We start from the raw sequence: 21096 nt of genomic DNA, 5'->3' as shown, positions 1-21096 counted from the left end.
ATGTTTTGTCCACTCATGAGCACTACAGTACACCTGATTGGTACCTTATACATCTTCTCCATCCTCCAGGCTGAGCTCTGCTGTACAGGTCTTCAAAAGGCAGATTTAGGCTTTTAAACTGCTTTATAAAGGCTGTACTGAAAGCCTGCAGAAATGGGCATAACCTCCTCTTCTTATTGATTTAATTTTACTATCTTACATTGGTTGTTAACATTTTACATGCTGGTGGAGTACCCCCTCCTCCACAGCCTCCTCGTCCTCCTCCACAGCCTCCTCGTCCTCCTCCCACAGCCTCCTCGTCCTCCTCCACAGCCTCCTCGTCCTCCTCCACAGCCTCCTCGTCCTCCTCCACAGCCTCCTCGTCCCTCCACCACAGCCTCCTCGTCCTCCTCCACAGCCTCCTCGTCCTCCACCACAGCCTCCTCGTCCTCCACCACCAGCCTCCTCGTCCTCCACCACAGCCTCCTCGTCCTCCACCACAGCCTCCTCGTCCTCCACCACAGCCTCCTCGTCCTCCACCACAGCCTCCTCGTCCTCCACCACAGCCTCCTCGTCCTCCACCACAGCCTCCTCGTCCTCCACCACAGCCTCCTCGTCCTCCACCACAGCCTCCTCGTCCTCCACCACAGCCTCCTCGTCCTCCACCACAGCCTCCTCGTCCTCCACCACAGCCTCCTCGTCCTCCACCACAGCCTCCTCGTCCTCCACCACAGCCTCCTCGTCCTCCTCCACAGCCTCCTCGTCTCCTCCACAGCCCCCCCCCCCCCCGTCCTCGTCCTCCACAGCCCCCCCCCCCTCGTCGTCCTCCACATCCCCCCCCCCCTCGTCGTCCTCCACATCCCCCCCCCCCCCCCTCGTCGTCCTCCACATCCCCCCCCCCCCTCGTCGTCCTCCACATCCCCCCCCCCCTCGTCGTCCTCCACATCCCCCCCCCCCCTCGTCGTCCTCCCCCCCCCCCTCGTCGTCCTCCACATCCCCCCCCCCCCCCTCGTCGTCCTCCACATCCCCCCCCCCCTCGTCGTCCTCCACATCCCCCCCCCCCCCCTCGTCGTCCTCCACATCACCCCCCCCCCCCCTCGTCGTCCTCCACATCCCCCCCCCCCCCTCGTCGTCCTCCACATCCCCCCCCCCCTCGTCGTCCTCCACATCCCCCCCCCCCCTCGTCGTCCTCCACATCCCCCCCCCCCTCGTCGTCCTCCACATCCCCCCCCCCCCCTCGTCGTCCTCCACATCCCCCCCCCCCCCTCGTCGTTCTCCACATCCCCCCCCCCCCCTCGTCGTTCTCCACGTCCTTTGTGATGAAACGCATCGGATAGAGCCTAGCCACGCAGTCAGAGATTGTAGGCGGACGCTCCACAGGAACGTGGCTAAGAAATTTTGTAATACAATGTGATAAAATCCTGATCGATTCATGTATATTGAGCTTTTTTTTTTTTCCCTTTCAAAAACAGGCGGAGGTTGGCGGAGCGCACAGAGGCCAGCTTGCAAGTATCCGAGTTTGGCATCGGCACGGAAGGTTAAACCCTTTTTCTGGTTTCTTATCCAAATTTTTCACATGTTGTATGATGCTGATGTATTCTAAAATTCTCAGAGCTGTACATGGAGATGTGAGTTCAGAGGAGACCCCCAATCCCCTTTAATGAACCTAAAGCCTAGTATTCGCTAGTGGGCTGAACGGGAAAAAAACTGAAGAGCTCTGGAGGAGATCCTTTACCAACAATCTGATGTTAGTACAGCGATCTCTCCTGCTGAGCTATTGTGTTCTGACAAGTGTTGCTCATCTTACTTTAAAAAAGTAATTAGTTACAGTTACAAATCACTTCTCCCAAAAGGTAATTGAGTTACTGACTCAGTTACCACATTGAAAAAGTAATTAGTTACTTAACAAAGTAACTGACTTTTTTTTACTATTCTATAATGCAATTACGTTCTATAAGATCTTTAATAGTGGTGGCGGTGTGGCACACTGTGGGGGTCTGAGTCCTCCTGACTGTGTGAGTAACAGTATTTCTCTTACGTCCTCCAACAGTCGCCGCCTCTTCATATTCATCACATATGGGGGTATTAGACTTTGCTCCGAAGGAGTAGCTAGGCAACAGAATATGTTAACAATAAAGCTTTTAACATATCCCACCCTCAAGGGGTGGTCCCCTCAGTCAATACCCTCCTACTTCCTGCAACCATATCTCAGTTTTAATGTCTAGCTTGTCAGGAGTGGCTGGCTTTTTCTGTGCTGGGGCTTTCTGCCCCAGACTTTCTTCTTTTTAAAATTTTGTTTGAGTTTTCTCTCTACCTTTACTTAGCTGTTATTTTTGTCAGCATTAGTTAGTTCTTCGGATGAAGAGGATCATGCAGACTGGGTCTCGGGCTGATCCCCCTGATCGCAGGTCGTGGGTCAGTGGCTTCCCAGTCTGCCATCGAGCGTTTAGCCAGGTAACGCTCCTGGCACAGTGAACGACCCATCCCTGTTCGGTGCAGGGATGATTGGTGAGGTGGCTACCTCACTGGACGCTGTGCGGTTTCTTAACCCCCATTTTGTGCGTCTTGAATGCGACTCTCCCTGCCTCATGTGCAGCGGCTTGTTCGCCTGTGCGGGTTCCCCACGCCATGTGAGGTAAGTGTATTTATGTGGGGACCTGTCTGTCTGGGGGGGTGTCAGTCTGGGACTGTGTAACCTGCCTTTAATCACACTGCTTGTCTCCCTATCTCTCGGCTGCATGCTGTGGGCTGCAAGGGGGGGGGGGGGGGGAGATGTGTGACACTGTCTGTGTCAGGCTGATCAGTGTGTGAAGCTGTGTGCTGTGGGGCATGTTTTTTGGCATGTTTGGGCACTATACAGCGATCGCTGCGGCGATCTGACATGTATTCTGATACTGGAATGTAATGTGTTTTTTACTGCACTGTGGAGCGGCGGTTTCGGCGCCAAAAGGCGCCATTTTGCCTACACCCGCTCCGGCCGCATGTTTTACATGCATGGCGGCCATTTTCTTGTAGCCTCCATAGGCTTACATAGAGCGCCCTGGCAGCATCACTTCCTCTTTCCAGGAACACCGATCGAGGCAGCAGCAGCGGCGAGGGTCTCCTCAGGTTTTACCCTTCTGTTCTTGCTATCCATTGCCTGTGTTCAGTTTGCATATTCCCTGTGGGGGTCTTATTGTGCTTGAGTGTGGTGCGGTGGGCTGCGCTTGCCGCGCTTGCTTAAAAGGGGCAGTTAACCCTTTGTTGTCTGGCATTACAGGGGCAATGGATTCTCAGGAGGGAAAATTTCCTACAGCCTTGGTGGAAAGCCAGGGGACCGCTGTCTCCCCCCCAGGGGGGGATTTGGCCACTATTGTGGCTGGCCTTGCTGCTCAGGTGCAGATGCTGGTGGCTGCTCAATCTACTAAAAGGCCCAGAGTTGCTCTTTCCTCTGATTCTGAGGGTGAAGGTGATAGGGCTGTTATGGCGGGGGCCTCCTTATCGGGGTCCCGCTCCTCTCTTGATCTAATAGGGTCTGAGGTGGAGGCTGAAGTTGAGGGGGTTGATAATTCTCCCCCTGGCTCGCCTGAAGAGCTTGCAATCATGGATGAGTTGATTGCTTCCATAAAGCAAACGCTGCGTTTGCAGGATGAGGTGTGTCCCCCCGCCGCCTTGGCGGCTTATGGGACGCAGAGAAAACGCAGGACGCCGCAGGTTTTTCCCTGCAATGATGATTTTCAGCGCGCTGTTAAGGAACAATGGCGCAATCTACGCAAACCTTTTGCTGTACCAAGTAGATTCAAGCTGCGTTATCCTTTTTCACCCTCCACTGATGAAAGGTGGTGTGTGCCACCCCCAGTGGATCACGCAATTGCGGTTTTAAACAAAGCCACTGCGATTCCTGCAGAGGATTCCCCTGTGTTCCGTGACGCCACGGATAGGAGACTGGAGTCTCTTACCCGTCATACTTATTCTGTTACGGGTTCTATGCTTAAGGCTCTGTTTGCTTCTCTCATGGCGGCCCAGGCGATCGCAAGTTGGACGCAGATGCTTAGGCGCGTCCTAGTGGCCGATTCGGCCTCACCGGCGACCCTGGATATGGTGGATCAAATCCACCAGGGTGTCATGTATCTGTGTGATGCGGACCTGGACCTGGTTCCGTTGGCTGCACGTGTGCACAGCGTGGCGGTGTTGTCTCGCCGCCTGATTTGGTTAAAATGTTGGTCGGTGGACCAGTCTTCGCGTAAGACCTTAGCCAATCTACCTTATGATGGGTCTCGCCTTTTTGGGGAGTCCCTGGATGTGTTGATTAAGGGGATCACCGGGGGTAAGAGCACTCTCTTGCCCCATTTCCCCAAAGCTAAGGGGGCTTCTGGAAAGAAGCATGCTAATTTTCGGCCCCCTCAGGGGTCCTTTCGTGCCTTTCGGCCGCACTACAAGGGCAAGCCGTTCAAAGGTCAAGGCTCTCAGAAGAAGCCCTGGTCTGGTAAACAGAAGTCCGGCCAATCCGGATCTGCAGCCCATAACAGTGCGGCCTGAAGGGGCGCCCTCACCCAGTTTTGGGGTGGGGGGACGCTTGCTCGGTTTTCTTCAGCCCTGGTTGGCCCGTGTGCGGGACAGATGGGTTCAGGAAATCGTTCGATCTGGTTACAAGATCGAGTTTCTCTCTCGGCCGGAGAGCAGATTTTTTCCCTCAAATCTTCAACTGTCTCCAGAGCGTTTGCGGGACCTGCACCTGGCGGTGCGGGACCTGAGGGCTCAGGGAGTGGTGGTTCCGGTGCCTCATCGGGACAGATTTCGGGGGTTTTATTCCAATCTGTTCACCGTGCCCAGGAAGGAGGGCAAGGTTCGTCCAATTCTGGACTTGAAGGCTCTGAACCGCTCTGTGCGGGTTCGCAAGTTCCGCATGGAATCCCTGCGGTCGGTGGTGGCTGCCCTGGTTCCGGGGGAATTCATGGCCTCCATCGATTTGAAGGATGCGTACCTTCACATCCCCATTTTCGAAGGTCACCAGAGGTACCTTCGATTCGCCATTGCGGAGGATCACTACCAGTTCGTGGCGTTGCCTTTTGGTCTCGCCTCGGCTCCGCGGGTCTTCACCAAGGTGCTTGCACCGGTTCTGGCATTGTTGAGGGCCCAGGGCATTTCTGTCCTGGGGTATCTAGACGACATCCTGGTTCGGTCTGCGACCAGCCAGGGTCTGGAGGAGGACCTGTCTGTCACGATGCAAACTCTACAGGAGTTTGGTTGGACGATAAATTTTCCAAAGTCGACGCTGAGTCCGTCGGTTCGTCTTCCCTACCTGGGAATGATTCTGGACTCGGTACAAGCGAAGGTCTTCCTGCCGGAAGACAAACTCAGAACTCTTCAGGAGGAAGTCGGGTCCCTCAGGGACGTTCCGCACTCGTCTTTAAGGACGTGCATGAGATGTCTGGGATTGATGGTCTCGGCCTTCGAGGCGATTCCCTTCGCCCAGTTTCACACGCGGGGTCTCCAAGCGGAGATCCTGTCCAAGTGGGACGGGCGACCTCAATCTCTGGATTTTCAGATCTCGTTGAGTCATCGCACCAGAAGAGACCTTCTCTGGTGGCTCCAGTCCCCGATGGTGTCCGGGGGCAAGTCGTTTCGTCCTATCTCGTGGACGGTGATCACCACGGATGCCAGCCTGTCGGGCTGGGGTGGTGTTCTGGGCGTTCTGTCTGCCCAGGGGACTTGGTCGGAGGGAGAGTCTTCCCTTCCGATCAACATTCTGGAATTACGTGCGATAAATCTGTCTTCATCGCTGGACGGACCGGCTGCAGGGCTGCCCGGTTCGGGTGCAGACGGACAATGCCACGGCGGTGGCCTACATCAACCACCAAGGGGGCACCAGGAGTGCCCGGGCGGCTCGAGAAGTGGCCGACATTCTGTCTTGGGCCGAGACTCATGTCCCGGCGATAACGGCAGTTCACATTCCGGGGGTGGAGAACTGGCAGGCGGACTATCTGAGTCGCCAGACCCTGGATCAGGGGGAATGGTCTCTTCACCCGGCTGTCTTCCAGATGTTGTGCGCGAAGTGGGGTCTTCCAGATGTGGACCTGTTCGCGTCTCGTCTCAACAACAAGGTTCGTGGCAAGGACGCGCGACCCTCGGGCAGACGCGTCGGACGCGTTAGTGGCCCCGTGGCATCAATACAGGCTGATGTACGCGTTCCCACCGATTCAGTTGCTGTCCAGGTTCCTTCGCAGGTTACACTCGGAACGCAGCACGGTGATTCTTGTGGCACCGGACTGGCCTCGCCGGTCCTGGTACGCAGACCTCGTGAATCTGGCGGTCGACGCCCCTTGGCGTCTACCTCTTCGAGACGATCTACTGTCTCAGGGACCGATTTACCATCCTGCTTTACAGTCGCTGGCTTTGACGGCCTGGCTGTTGAGACAGAGGTCCTGAAGGAGAAGGGTCTCTCTTCAGAGGTCGTTCATACTTTGATCAACGCGAGGAAGTCTTCCTCGGGGAAGGTTTATTACCGTACTTGGAAGGCCTATTTTGCCTGGTGTGAGTCCAGGGGGTTTTCACCCCGCACGTACTCGGTTTCCCGTGTGCTGTCTTTTCTTCAGACGGGTGTTGATCAGCGTTTGGCGCTGGCTACGATAAAGGGTCAGGTGTCTGCGCTGGCCGTTCTGTTTCAACGTCCCGTGGCTTCCAACTCCTTGGTTGGCACTTTTATTCAGGGTGTGCGGCATCTGGTTCCTCCTAGGAGGGATCCTTTGCCCCCTTGGGACTTGAATCTCGTTCTATCTGTGTTACAACGTGCTCCTTTTGAACAGATCAGGGAGATCTCGTTGTCTATGTTGTCCAAAAAGGTCGCCTTTTTGGTGGCGATCACTTCGGCTCGCAGAGTGTCGGAGCTGGCGGCTTTGTCCTGCAAGTCTCCGTACCTGGTTATTCATTTGGATAAAGTGGTCTTGCGACCTAATCCTTCTTTTCTTCCGAAAAGAGTTTCGGAATTCCATCTTAATGAGGATATTGTCTTGCCTTCGCTGTGCGCGAAGCCTAAACATCCAAAGGAGGTGAGATTGCATTCTCTGGATGTTGTTCGGGCGATAAGGGTTTACCTTAATTCGACTGAGTCTTTTTGTAAGACGGACTCCTTGTTTGTTCTTCCAGAGGGTCCTCGGAAGGGCATGGCGGCTTCGGCCTCTACCATCGCCAAATGGATCAGGCAGACCATTGAACAGGCCTATGCTTTGCAGGGTAAGGCTCCTCCTGTCCCTGTGAAGGCGCACTCTACTAGATCTTTGAGTACGTCTTGGGCCTGTCGTCATGGGGCTTCTGTAGCCCAGGTGTGTAAGGCGGCGACCTGGTCGACCGTGCACACTTTCACAAAATTCTACAAAGTAGATGTTCAGGCATCGGCGGATGCTTCCTTTGGCCGCAAGGTTCTTAGTGCGGCTGTTCCATAGGGTCCCTTGTTGGGGACTCCTGGCTGTTGGGATAGTTTTTTGTATCCCCTGGTTTTTTGTCTTTTCCTGGGTTGTTGCTCCTGTTGAGCACTTGTTTTTTTACTGTTGCCCAGCTGGTTTCCTTCCTTTGGTAAGGTTCCTTTCTTTGATGCGGAGACTGCGTTGCCTTTTCGGCGCAGATGCGTTTCCCACCCCTCATGTTTGCACTGCTTTGGGACGTCCCCATATGTGACGAATATGAAGAGGCGGCGACTGTCGGAGGACGTAAGAGAAAACGGAATTTTTGTAAAATCTTACCTGTAAAATTCCTTTCTCTGAGTCCTCCGACAGTCGCCGCCCCCGCCCCTCTTTTGGGGTTTGGTTGTATACTCTACTGCTATTCCACTAAAACTGAGATATGGTTGCAGGAAGTAGGAGGGTATTGACTGAGGGGACCACCCCTTGAGGGTGGGATATGTTAAAAGCTTTATTGTTAACATATTCTGTTGCCTAGCTACTCCTTCGGAGCAAAGTCTAATACCCCCATATGTGACGAATATGAAGAGGCGGCGACTGTCGGAGGACTCAGAGAAAGGAATTTTACAGGTAAGATTTTACAAAAATTCCGTTTTTTTTTTTATTTTTTGGTACCTGGAGTGGCTGGCTGCTGGTGGTGGCTGTGTGGCTGGCTGCTGGTGGTGGCTGTGTGGCTGGCTGCTGGTGGTGGCTGTGTGGCTGGCTGCTGGTGGTGGCTGTGTGGCGGCGGTGTGGCCCCCTGGTGGCGGCGGTGTGGCCCCCTGGTGGCGTGGCCCACTGGTGGTGGTGGCCCACTGGTGGTGGTGGCGGTGTGGCCCACTGGTGGTGGTGGCGGTGTGGCCCACTAATGTTTGGGGGTTCCTAACTAATTTTTTTCTAGCAAAAAATACTAATTTTAAATTATAAGCAACAAGTGTCAGAAAAAGACTTAGGCATGAAGGGGTTAAAAGCTAACCTGTCTTTTGGCATCCTTTTTGTGATGAGCTGGGTCTGTCCTTTCTGCTGATCGCACTGTCTGTGTTCTCAGGAGCTGGGGAGAAGATCTCTCTGTCCGATCTCATTGAACCCATCAAGCAGACCACCTCCCTGTCCAAGGTGAAGAAGCAACTAAATAATTTGAAGGAGAAAAAGAGCGTGGAGCTTCCCCTGAGCAACGAGGAGACCCAGAAGGTGAGCCTCTTCACTTTGCTTATTTTTTCTTCCTCCTTTTTTTTTTTTGTTTTTTTCTTTTTTCCTTTCCCTTTTTTTTTTTTTTTTTTTCCTATTTATTTTCCCCTCGCGTTTTTTTTTTTTTTTTTTTTTCTTCCCTTCTCTTCTCTGCCTCCTCTTCTCCTCTGCCTCCTCTTCGCCTCCTCTTCTCCCCCTCCTCTTCGCCTCCTCTTCTCCCCCTCCTCTTCGCCTCCTCTTCTCCCCCTCCTCTTCGCCTCCTCTTCTCCTCCGCCTCCTCTTCTCCTTCTCCTCTGCCTCCTCTTCTCCTTCTCCTCTGCCTCCTCTTCTCCTTCTCCTCTGCCTCCTCTTCTCCTTCTCCTCTGCCTCCTCTTCTCCTTCTCCTCTGCCTCCTCTTCTCCTTCTCCTCTGCCTCCTCTTCTCCTTCTCCTCTGCCTCCTCTTCTCCTTCTCCTCTGCCTCCTCTTCTCCTTCTCCTCCGCCTCCTCTTCTCCTTCTCCTCTGCCTTTTTCTTTTCTTTCCCTTGCAGAGTTACTGGTACAAGGCAGCTGCTTTGTGCAGAAGCCAATCAGCGGGTGCTGGCCAATGGATGTTTGCTGGCACCCGCTGATGGAGCTCTGCCTATGTAAACAGTGCTGAGCTCTGTCCTGTAAACATGAATATGCTGAATTTTGTTTTTACGGTTTGCTCTACAAATTAAAAAGACACACACATAATATATATGTGTGTGTGTGTATGTATGTATGTATGTGTGTGTGTGTGTATATATATATATATGTGTGTGTGTGTGTGTGTGTGTGTGTGTGTGTGTCTTTTTAGTTTGTAGAGCAAAGCGTAAAAACCTCAAAGGGGCGTATATCTACTGGAGGCCAACTGGTTATGAAAAAATATCCCATGTCACGGGGCCGATCAGGTGGCTTAGCAAAACCATATGCAAATACTTCCCACTTCCAGCAGTTTGTGATCTCTAGTGATTACAGTGCAGCTTGGGAAACATCATTGAGGGCAGTAAAGACAGTAAATCGGATGGGCAGGGTTTTTTTTTTCAGCTGGAACTTGGTAGAACTCAGTTCCACCACCTTTGGCTCAGGCCCTCTGCTCCCTGCTCACCACCATCACTTGTAAACACAGAGGTCTGACTTCCTGTGTTTTCCAAGTGCAGTATGAGGACAAGGGAGATGCCGGTGCCTGGGGTGCAGTGTGGATGCTGACACCCCCACTGGATGATCTCCCTGCGAGTGGGAGAGGTGACGCCATCTATGGTGTGAGGAGAGGTACTAGAGAAGAAGAGGGATCAAAGTGAGCTGTGGATGCAGAACTAAGCAGCTGTGGAAGGATGAACTCTGCACTCTGTGTGTAGCCCACCCCTGAACTCTGAACCCTGCGCGTAGCGCGCTCCCTGAACGCTTCCCGTAGCGCGCTCCCTGAACGCTTCCCGTAGCGCGCTCCCTGAACGCTTCCCGTAGCGCGCTCCCTGAACGCTTCCCGTAGCGCGCTCCCTGAACGCTTCCCGTAGCGCGCTCCCTGAACGCTGCCCGTAGCGCGCTCCCTGAACGCTGCCCGTAGCGCGCTCCCTGAACGCTGCCCGTAGCGCGCTCCCTGAACGCTGCCCGTAGCGCGCTCCCTGAACGCTGCCCGTAGCGCGCTCCCGGAAACTCTGCCCACTGTACATAATGTACTCCTGGTATTTGATGCCCCTTTAAAACCTTGCCACTGTTAGTGAAATTTTGACCATTTTTTTGGGGAGGGTTGTCATGGTTGAATTCTTACACCTTTTTTTCTCAAAAAAAAAAAAAAAAAGCCCTGCAGATGGGTATATAGGAAAGATGCCTGCCTTGTTCTTATTCCTCATGTGCTGTTACAGTGCAGATTGCAGACAGGCTGAATGTAGAGTCTACACTGGTCTGGGCCTGCCATGGAAGTGGAGGGGAAGAGAAGGCAAAAGGGAGAAGTTTATATCTTGGGCTTTTCTGTTTTGCTGTTCTCTGCAAACACTAATCCCAAAATACACCAAAATCTTCATAGATTAAAAAAAATAATAATAAATACACTGCCTGTGCCTTTTCACTCTCTCTCCTTTTCAGCTTATTTTCTGTAGAAGTGACCGGTACTCTTTATCATTTTTTTTTTTCTTTAACAGATCCAGAGAGTGATTTCATATCAGAATGCATCGGAAGAGGTGGCCAAATGGGATCCCGTTGTGAAGCAGAACCGTAAGGCGGAACAACTGATCTTCCCGCTCGCCGATGAGACCTTAAAGCCGACCCCCATCGAGGACAAGTTTTCTGGGTGGAAGGTCAGTGCTACGTCCATCCTAGAGTTCTAGATATTATTTTGTCTGTTTTATAAATCCTCCTCCCGGCCTTCCCTTCAGTCTTGCCAAGTTCCTCCCTCTTCTGGACTGAAATGACTTTCTCGGATTTCACGCTGTCAGCATCTCGCTGTGCATTAAAAGCTGCAGCAAGTCACAGACCCCCGTCTCATATCCTGGCTGGAGGACATTTAGCATCATCTTGCCCTTTCCTGCCTAGCATGACTGTCCCTGCGTCCCCCCCCCCCCCCCCCCCCCTTTTAATTTATTGAATTTCAGTTCATGGTGACTTGGTGTCACACAAGGTCTGCATGCAAATACCCCCACTAGAACACCCACTCAGCCAGACCAGCGGTCACCAAATGGGGGGGGGGGGGGGGGAGACTACGAATGCCCCCCTCCTCCAGACTGACACCCACCCATCAAGATATTTCAGAATTTGCATGACTCCTCCCAAGAGCAAGACCACTGCTTGCATCAGGACTGAGGGTGGGGGCTCTTGAGAGGAGTACTGAGGTGGGGTGCTTTTAATTATTTCAGGAAGCTATGTACAGATATGATCACCATGTCTAAATACGTAAGGGGGGATATAATCTCCATGTATAAATACATAAGGGGGGATATGATATCCATGTATAAATGCATAAGGGGGGATATGATCACCATGTATAAATACATAAGGGGGGATGTGATCACCATGTATAAATACATAAGGGGGGATATGATCACCATGTCTAAATACATAAGGGGGGATATGATCTCCATGTATAAATACATAAGGGGGGATATGATCTCCATGTATAAATACATAAGGGGGGATATGATCTCCATGTATAAATACATAAGGGGGGATATAATCTCCATGTATAAATACATAAGGGGGGGATATGATCTCCATGTATAAATACATAAGGGGGGATATGATCTCCATGTATAAATACATAAGGGGGGATATAATCTCCATGTATAAATACATAAGGGGGGGATATGATCTCCATGTATAAATACATAAGGAGGGATATGATCACCATGTATAAATACATAAGGGGGGGATATGATCTCCATGTAGAAATACATAAGGAGGGATATGATCTCCATGTATAAATACATAAGGGGGAATATGATCTCCATGTATAAATACATAAGGGTGGATATGATCACCATGTATAAATACATAAGGGGGGGATATGATCACCATGTATAAATACATAAGGAGGGATATGATCTCCATGTATAAATACATAAGGGGGGATATGATCTCCATGTAGAAATACATAAGGAGGGATATGATCTCCATGTATAAATACATAAGGGGGGATATGATCTCCATGTATAAATACATAAGGGGGGGATATGATCTCCATGTATAAATACATAAGGGGGGGATATGATCTCCATGTATAAATACATAAGGGGGGGATATGATCACCGTGTATAAATACATAAGGAGGGATATGATCTCCATGTATAAATACATAAGGGTGGATATGATCACCATGTATAAATACATAAGGGGGGGATATGATCTCCATGTATAAATACATAAGGGGGGGATATGATCACCATGTATAAATACATAAGGAGGGATATGATCTCCATGTATAAATACATAAGGGGGGATATGATCACCATGTATAAATACATAAGGGTGGATATGATCACCATGTATAAATACATAAGGGGGGGATATGATCACCATGTATAAATACATAAGGGGGGATATGATCACCATGTATAAATACATAAGGGGGGGGGGGGGATATGATCACCATGTATAAATACATAAGGGGGGGATATGATCTCCATGTATAAATACATAAGGGGGGGATATGATCTCCATGTATAAATACATAAGGGGGGGGGGATATGATCACCATGTATAAATGCATAAGGGGGGATATGATCACATGTATAAATACATAAGGGGGGGGGGGATATGATCACCATGTATAAATACATAAGGGGGGGATATGATCTCCGTGTATAAATACATAAGGGGGGGATATGATCACCATGTATAAATACATAAGGGGTCCATATAGTGAACTTGATGTTGAGTTATTCAATTTAAGGTCATCACAGAGGACAAGGGGGGCGCTCTTTCCTTGTAGAGGAAAAGAGATTTCATCTCCAAATACAGAAAGGTTTCTTCACCATAAGAGCTGTGAAAATGTGGAATAGACTCCCTCCAGAGGTGGTTCTGGCCAGCTCAGTAGATTGCTTTTAAAAAAAAAATAAGGCCTGGATTCTTTCCTAGGTGTACATAATATAAGTGGGTACTAATATTTATAGGTAAAGTTGATCCAGGGAATATCTGATTGCCTCTCGGGGATCAGGAAGGAATTTTTTCCCCTGCTGTAGTAAATGTGATCAGGCTTTGCTGGGGGTTTTCACCTTCCTCTGGATCAACAGCGGGTATAGGATTGTGTATATGGGATTGTATGGTTGGGTTTTCTTTGCTGTTTTAATTGGTTGAGCCAGATGGACATATGTCTTTTTTTTAAACCCGAGCCCCCTCTCTATCCAGCGATGTCCCCGAGTGCCTCAGCCACCCGGGACTCTCTCTCTCTCTCTCCTGATTGAGATACACCAGCAGCAAAATTGGCTTCCGCTGCTATCAATCAAACTCAGCCAATCCAGTGTGAGAGGGGGGTGGGGCAGAAGGCAGCTGTGTGTCTGAATGGACACACGGAAGCTATGGGGCATCTGCAGCTCAGCTCAGATGCCCCCATAGCAAGCTACTTGCTGTGGGGGCACTTAACAGGAGGGAAGGGCCAGGAGCTCCAGCCAGGGACCTAAAAAGATGAGGATCCAGGCTGCTCTGTGCAAACCAACTGCACAGAGGAGGTAAGTATAACATGTTATTTTTAATAAAAAAAAAAAAAAAAAAAAAAGACGTAGAACATGTTTATTAATAATAAAGGGGAAAAAAAAGACTTTACAATCACTTTTAGTATAACATTTGTGAAGGTGGAAGGGTCATGAATCCTGGAATTTGTGGTTTTATGGGTGGAGTGAAGACCCGCTCACCTCTGACTGACCCTCTCCTTTCTTCTTCCCAGGCGCGCACACCTCTGGAGATGGAGATTTTCAACATCCTTCATAGCAACAAGCAGCCAATCAATGACCCCCTGCTGACTCCCCTGGAAGAGGCATCATTGAAGGCGATGAGTCTGGAAGAGGTGAGTCTGTCTGTCTGTCCCCCGGGATGATGTCATCGGATTAGTTGAGTGATGCATTAATGCTCTAGAATCATTTGTGGTATAAAGATTGCCTGAGAGGTCGCTGACCCCTGTAATGATCCGTGGTGATGTCACCGGCTTTGTCAGCCAGGGAATGGCGGCTGACGGAAATGCTCACAGCTGTGCTCTTCTGGCTTCATTCACAGCAGGGGAGATCATTCCTCCATTGTGATTGTGCAGCTATAGAGCCACCCGGATCGCTTTTACTATGTAGCACCCTCCTAGATAGGTGCTAGGTAGGGAGTATAGTTGGCTCTGCCTGCTTAACAGGAGAGTGGCAGGTAAAACCTAGTTGCTCTGTCTGCTTATTAGGGGAGCAGAATTCCTAGTCAGGCCTGTTGCATGTGTCCAGGGTGTGATTCATCTGGTCTGAGGGAGTGTCCCCGCTGTGTCCAATAGGGGAGCCTGTTGGACAGTGGAGGAAACCCAGCCAGTGACACACAGGCTTTTGTGGCTGTCCCAGTGGGTTGGCACAGACAGTGGTGCATCCTGGGATTGGTCATAAAAGCCAAGGGCACATGTGACAGGGTGTCTTTGGGCGGGAAGCCAGGTCCCAGGAGGAGGGTGACAGCTGTCTCTTCTCCTGTTGGTGAGGAAGGTGGTCACAGGCGGTCGGCCTAGTGAACCAGAAGTGTGGTGCTGAGCCAGGAGGTCCAGTGGATACTGACGGCAGAGCAGCCTGAGGAGAAACCGTGTCCGTGACTACCCGGGAGCTTGCCAGGGGTCTGCCCAGGAAGGGGACCACTCCAGTGAGAGTCGGTGGACAGGAGCTAGCACACACAGCACGTGAGAAAGGGGGTGCCAAGTTAGGACCCTGAAGGTTTAACACAACAGGATCACATTTACTATCTTCACTTCAGTGGCAAGGTGAAGCGGCGGCCTTGCCACACACACTACAACTGGAAGTTGGAGTAATCCCACTCATCCCTTCTCCCATCCAAGTTCCAATAAAAACACAAAAAAAAAAAAATCCCCTGGACTGTTCATTGTCTGTCTGAGCCAAGTGTTAAAGTGATAAGTTTCTATAGGCTGTTGCTACGGGTAACCCAGGGTAACTCCAATCTCAGCAGCCCTCTAGGGGGCAGTGCTACAACTATACAGCTGGGAATTGGCTGAATGAAAGGAGCAGAAGCTACTGCAGCTATGAGCATGTTGTTAATATTTCACCCGCTGGACAGTGCATCCGGAAAGTATTCACAGCGCTTTACTTTTTCCACATTTTGTAATGTTACATCTTTATTCCTAAATGGATTCAATTCATTATTTTCCTCAAAATTCTACAAACAATACCCCATAATGTGAAAGAAGTTTGTTTTAAATCTTTCAAATTTATTAAAAATTAAAAAATGAAAACAATCCCATGTACATAAGTATTCACAGCCTTTGCTCAATACTTTGGTGAAGCTCCTTTGGCACCAATTATGGCCTCCAGTATTTGAGTATGATGCTACAAGCTTGGCACACCTATTTTCGGGAAGTTTCTCCCATTCTTCTTTGCAGGACCTCTCAAGCTCCATCAGGTTGGATGGGGAGCGTCGGTGCTCAGCCATTTTCAGATCTCTCCAGAGATGTTCAATCGGGTTCTAGTCTGGGCTCTGGCTGAGCCACTCAAGGACATTCACAGAGTTGTCCTGTAGCCACTCCTTTGTTATCTTGGCTGTGTGCTTAGGGTCATTGTCCTGTTGGAAGATGAACTTATCCCCAGTTTGAGGCCCAGCGCTCTGGAGCAGATTTTTGTAAAGGATGTCTCTGTACATTGCTGCATTCATCTTTCCCTCCATCCTGACTAGTCTCCCAGTTCCTGCCGCTGAAAAACATCACCACAGCACAATGCTGCCACCACCATGCTTCACTGTAGGGATGGTATTGGCCAGGTGATGAGCGGTGCCTGGTTTCCTCCAGACATGACCCTTGCCATTCAGGCCAAAGAGTTCAATCTTTCACCAGACCAGAGAATTTTGCTTCTCGTGGTCAGAGTTCTTCAGGTGCCTTTCGAAAAACTTCAGGCGGGCTGTCATGTGCCTTTTACTGAGGAGTGGCTTTCATCTGCCCACTCTACCATACAGAGTTGATTGGTGGAACGCTGCAGGGATGGATGTTCTTCTGGAAGGTTCTCCTCTCTCCACAGAGAAACACTGGAGCTCTGTCAGAGTGACCATTGGGCCCTGACTAAGGCCCTTCTCCCACGATTGCACAGTTTGGCCGGGCGGCCCACTCTAGGAAGAGTCCTGGTGGTTCCAAACTTCTTCCATTTACGGATGATGGAGGCCACTGTGCTCATTGGGACCTTCAATGCTGCAGACCTTTTTCTGTACCCTTCCCCAGATCTGTGCCTCCATACAATCCTGTCTCGGAGGTCTACAGACAATTCCTTGGACTTCATTTCTTGGTTTGTGCTCTGACATACACTGTTAACTGTGGGACCTTATATAGACAGGTGTGTGCCTTTCCAAATCCTGTCCAATCAACTGATTTTACCACAGGTGAACTCCAATCAAGTTGTTAGAAACATCTCAAGGATGATCAGTGGAAACAGGTTGCACCTGAGCTCAATTTTGAGTGTCATGGCAAAGGGTGTGATAGTTATGGTGAGGATATTCTGTGCCCCAGTGCCCACCAGCGTCACCTATCAGTGCTGAATCATTGTCACTTACCAGTGCTTCTCAATGCCACCCTTCAGTGCCACCTAGCAGTACCACCTATTATTGCCCTTCAGCTGCGTCCACCGGTGCCGCCTTATCAGTGCCTATATGGGCCCATAAGTGCCGCCTCATCAGCGCACATCAATGGAGGAGGAAAAATGACCTCTTTTCAAAATTGTATAACAAGCTACAAAAACTTTTTTTTTTCCCAAAAAAGCTGTGGTGGCTATTGATAACTTCCGCTGCCTGTTCTGCACTTTCTCTGCTCGCAGGATTTCTGGCAGAATCAACAGGGCTGCACTTATTGAAAAGATATAACACAATACTCTCCATGGTATAGTAAACAGACCAAAAGTGATGACATAAGAGTTCATTTTTGGGGTTTGCATGCCCTTGAAGTAAAAGATAAAGGTAATGTAGAATGTCTGTGTCTGCTGTCTGAAGTTGATCTTGACTCTAATGCCATCTAGTGGAGATTTGTAGTAAATGTCACGCTACACATTGCAGTTTTCTGAAATCCGTACGTAGATTTGGATCGCTGTTCAAATTGTTCTTCGTTATTTTGTTAGGCCAAGCTTCGGCGAGCTGAGCTCCAGAAAGCGCGAGCCCTGCAGTCCTACTACGAGGCAAAAGCTCGAAGAGAGAGGAAGATTAAAAGCAAAAAGTAATTTTTAACCTTTTTTTCTAAGGCCTCAATGTCTGCTAATCATGTGACTGTATTTATTTATTTATTTTTTTAATTTAAAAAAATGTAATTTGGAAAATTGTGTGCTCTGGCATACTGTCCGTCGGTTCCATTGTGGAGGCAGGAGGAGAATGGAGAGTTTATGGGGAAGAAGTTGGAGGGGGCTGGTGGGTTATGAAGAGGTCAGGAGGAGGATGGAAGGTTTATGGGAAGTGATCAGGAAGGGAAAGAAGAGTTGAACGGAGACAAGGTCAGGTGGTGGATGAAGGTTTGAATGAGAATAAGGCAGATGGAGTATGGAGGGTTAATGGGGGGGGGGGGGGAGCAAGAGGAGAATGGAGGGTTCATGGAGAAGCAGGAGGATTGATGAGGAGGAAGGAGTTCCGGAGGGTTGAGGAGGAAGGAGGTCGGGAGGGTTGAGGAGGAAGGAGGTCGGGAGGGTTGAGGAGGAAGGAGGTCGGGAGGGTTGAGGAGGAAGGAGGTCGGAAGGGTTGAGGAGGAAGGAGGTCAGGAAGGGTTGAGGAGGAAGGAGGTCAGGAAGGGTTGAGGAGGAAGGAGATCAGGAAGGGTTGAGGAGGAAGGAGATCAGGAAGGGTTGAGGAGGAAGGAGATCAGGAAGGGTTGAGGAGGAAGGAGGTCAGGAAGGGTTGAGGAGGAAGGAGGTCAGGAAGGGTTGAGGAGGAAGGAGGTCGGGAGGGTTGAGGAGGAAGGAGGTCGGGAGGGTTGAGGAGGAAGGAGGTCGGGAGGGTTGAGGAGGAAGGAGATCAGGAAGGGTTGAGGAGGAAGGAGATCAGGAAGGGTTGAGGAGGAAGGAGATCAGGAAGGGTTGAGGAGGAAGGAGATCAGGAAGGGTTGAGGAGGAAGGAGATCAGGAAGGGTTGAGGAGGAAGGAGATCAGGAAGGGTTGAGGAGGAAGGAGGTCAGGAAGGGTTGAGGAGGAAGGAGGTCAGGAAGGGTTGAGGAGGAAGGAGGTCGGGAGGGTTGAGGAGGAGGAAGGAGGTCGGGAGGGTTGAGGAGGAGGAAGGAGGTCGGGAGGGTTGAGGAGGAAGGAGGTCGGGAGGGTTGAGGAGGAAGGAGGTCGGGAGGGTTGAGGAGGAAGGAGGTCGGGAGGGTTGGGGAGGAGGTTGGGCGGATGGAGGGCTGAGGAGGTGGTTGGGTGGATGGAGGGCTGAGGAGGAGGTTTGGGCGGATGGAGGGCTGAGGAGGAGGTTTGAGCGGATGGAGGGCTGAGGAGGAGGTTTGAGCGGATGGAGGGCTGAGGAGGAGGTTTGGGCAGATGGAGGGCTGAGGAGGAGGTTTGGGCGGATGGAGGGCTGAGGAGGTGGTTTGGGCGGATGGAGGGCTGAGGAGGTGGTTTGGGCGGATGGAGGGCTGAGGAGGTGGTTTGGGCGGATGGAGGGTTGAGGAGGAGGTTTGGGCGGATGGAGGACTGAGGAGGAGGTTTGGGCGGATGGAGGGCTGAGGAGGAGGTTTGGGCGGATGGGAGGGCTGAGGAGGAGGTTTGGGAGGATGGAGGGTTGGTGGAGAAGAAGGCGGGAGGAGGGTGATGGAGGGTTGGTGGAGAAGAAGGGGTGGGGGGAGGGGGGGTTGGTGGAGGAAGGACGGAGGGTTGGTGGAGAAGGCAGGATTAGGACGGGAGGTTGGTGGGAAGGGGTCACACACATATATTGAAATAATTATTCATCTTTATCATTCCTTGATGTTTCCAGGTATCACAAGCTGCTGAAGAAGGGAAAGCAAAAGCAGGCTATAAAAGAGTTTGAGGAACTCCGAAAGACAAATCCAGAGGCAGCTTTGGAGCAATTGGAGAAAATTGAGAAGACCAGGATAGAGGTATGGGAGATCTGTGATCTGATTGGACCTCTAATATAATTGACAGCTCAGACAGCACTTAGAAGGGTCCAATTATGAAGAAATTTATAACCGAGAAAATTGGTCACTTGACTGATGGTGTTCCAGCACGATTCCCACCTGGGATGTGTTCCTCCCCGATAGGGGCTTATTCATCACATCATGACATAATGACTAAGTCCCTTTTTGGGGAGAAATGCATTAAGGTAGTAGGAGTGGATATGGGGGCAAGCCATGTGCCCCAGTGTGATTTTTTTTTTTTTTTTTTTTTCACTACTGGCAATAAAGCTTGCTGGTATCAAGATAAAAAAAAAAAACAGCAGTTTTGCAGCTTTTCTTGTGCCTGGATCATGCAGGGAGGATCGGATCCCTGGAATTCTGCACCCAGTTATTGTTCCAGACATGTACACGGAATCTCTGCCTCTTGGAGTCCCAGGCAGGGGTCTCTGTGTGTGCAGGTCTAGAACCGCTGTGGTTGGCTGCCAGCTGTAATATTTCGAGCAACACTGACCAGACTGTTAGTGGAACCCCTAGCATCAGTAGATTTTCTGTAGGCTTCCTATAGGGGATGCTGACTATGGGGCGGGGATGCTGACTATGGGGGGAGGCTGACAAACTCTTCAGGAAGAACCAGGTCTGAGCTGTCCATCTCATATCTGAATTGTATCACCACACTGATCTGTTTCTCTCCACAGGAGCGAATGTCACTGAAGCATCAAAACACCGGAAAATGGGCAAAATCTAAAGTTATTATGGCAAAATATGATGAGGAGGTAAGCATCATTGTGGGGGGCAAAGAATTTCAGGAGAGGAGAGTTTGATAGAGGAAGAAGCAGAGTCCTCGAGCGGAGGATGAGAGAGGGAAGTGGGGTGGAGGGGGGGGGGATGGGGTAGAGGAGGGCAAGAGGGTGGAGGGGGGGGGGGATGGGGTAGAGGAGGGCAAGAGGGTGGGGGGGGAGAGATGGGAAAGAGGAGGATAAGAGTGAAGAGGAGGTTAAGAGGGAAGTGGGGGGGGTGGGGCAGAGGAGGGGAAGAGGGAAGTGGGGGGCGAGATGGGGAAGAGGAGGGTAAGAGGGAAGAGGAGGGGAAGAGGGAAGTGGGGGAGGAAGAGGAGGGTAAGAGGGAAGTGGGGGGGGGGAAGAGGAGGGTAAGAGGGAAGAGGAGGGTAAGAGGGAAGTGGGGGGGGGGGGGGAAGAGGAGGGTAAGAGGGAAGTGGGGGGGGGGGAAGAGGAGGCTAAGAGGGAAGTGGGGGGGGGGGAAGAGGAGGCTAAGAGGGAAGTGGGGGGGGGGGGAAGAGGAGGGTAAGAGGGAAGTGGGGGGGGGGGGAAGAGGAGGGTAAGAGGGAAGTGGGGGGGGAAGAGGAGGGTAAGAGGGAAGTGGGGGGGAAGAGGAGGGTAAGAGGGAAGTGGGGGGGGAAGAGGAGGGTAAGAGGGAAGTGGGGGGGGGAAGAGGAGGGTAAGAGGGAAGTGGGGGGGGGGAAGAGGAGGGTAAGAGGGAAGTGGTGGGGGGAAGAGGAGGGTAAAAGGGAAGTGGGGGGGGGAGATGGGGGAAGAGGAGGGTAAGAGGGAAGTGGGGGGGGGGAGATGGGGGAAGAGGAGGGTAAGAGGGAAGTGGGGGTAAGAGGAAAGTGGGGGGGGGAGATGGGGAAAGAGGAGGGTAAGAGGAAAGTGGGGGGGGGGAGATGGGGAAGAGGAGGGTAAGATGGAAGGGGGAGAGGGGAGTGGGGGGGGAGATGGGAAGAGGAAGTGGGGGGGGGGGGAGATGGGGAAGAGGGAAGGGGTGGG

At 51.2% G+C, this 21096-nt stretch overlaps 1 protein-coding gene across 1 annotated transcript in view; it reads left to right on the top strand.

Annotated features, from left to right (window-relative positions):
* Positions 1-21096, top strand: part of UTP14A (UTP14A small subunit processome component) — a gene marked incomplete at its 5' end in the record, with an annotated part of 61572 nt that overhangs the window by 9821 nt on the left and 30655 nt on the right. Inside the window, 8 exons of the mRNA XM_082263187.1 lie at positions 441-741; positions 1424-1516; positions 8443-8585; positions 10722-10877; positions 13955-14074; positions 17346-17440; positions 19171-19294; positions 20008-20104. Of these exons, the coding sequence (XP_082119313.1) occupies positions 441-741; positions 1424-1516; positions 8443-8585; positions 10722-10877; positions 13955-14074; positions 17346-17440; positions 19171-19294; positions 20008-20104 (1129 nt within the window). The remainder of the gene's footprint in view (positions 1-440; positions 742-1423; positions 1517-8442; positions 8586-10721; positions 10878-13954; positions 14075-17345; positions 17441-19170; positions 19295-20007; positions 20105-21096) is intronic.

This window comes from Pelophylax lessonae, assembly GCF_965119305.1.
Source record: "Pelophylax lessonae genome assembly, chromosome: 7".
Taxonomy (NCBI): domain Eukaryota; kingdom Metazoa; phylum Chordata; class Amphibia; order Anura; family Ranidae; genus Pelophylax; species Pelophylax lessonae.
Note: the sequence above shows the minus strand (reverse complement) of the source record. Positions and strands in the feature narration are given on the sequence as shown.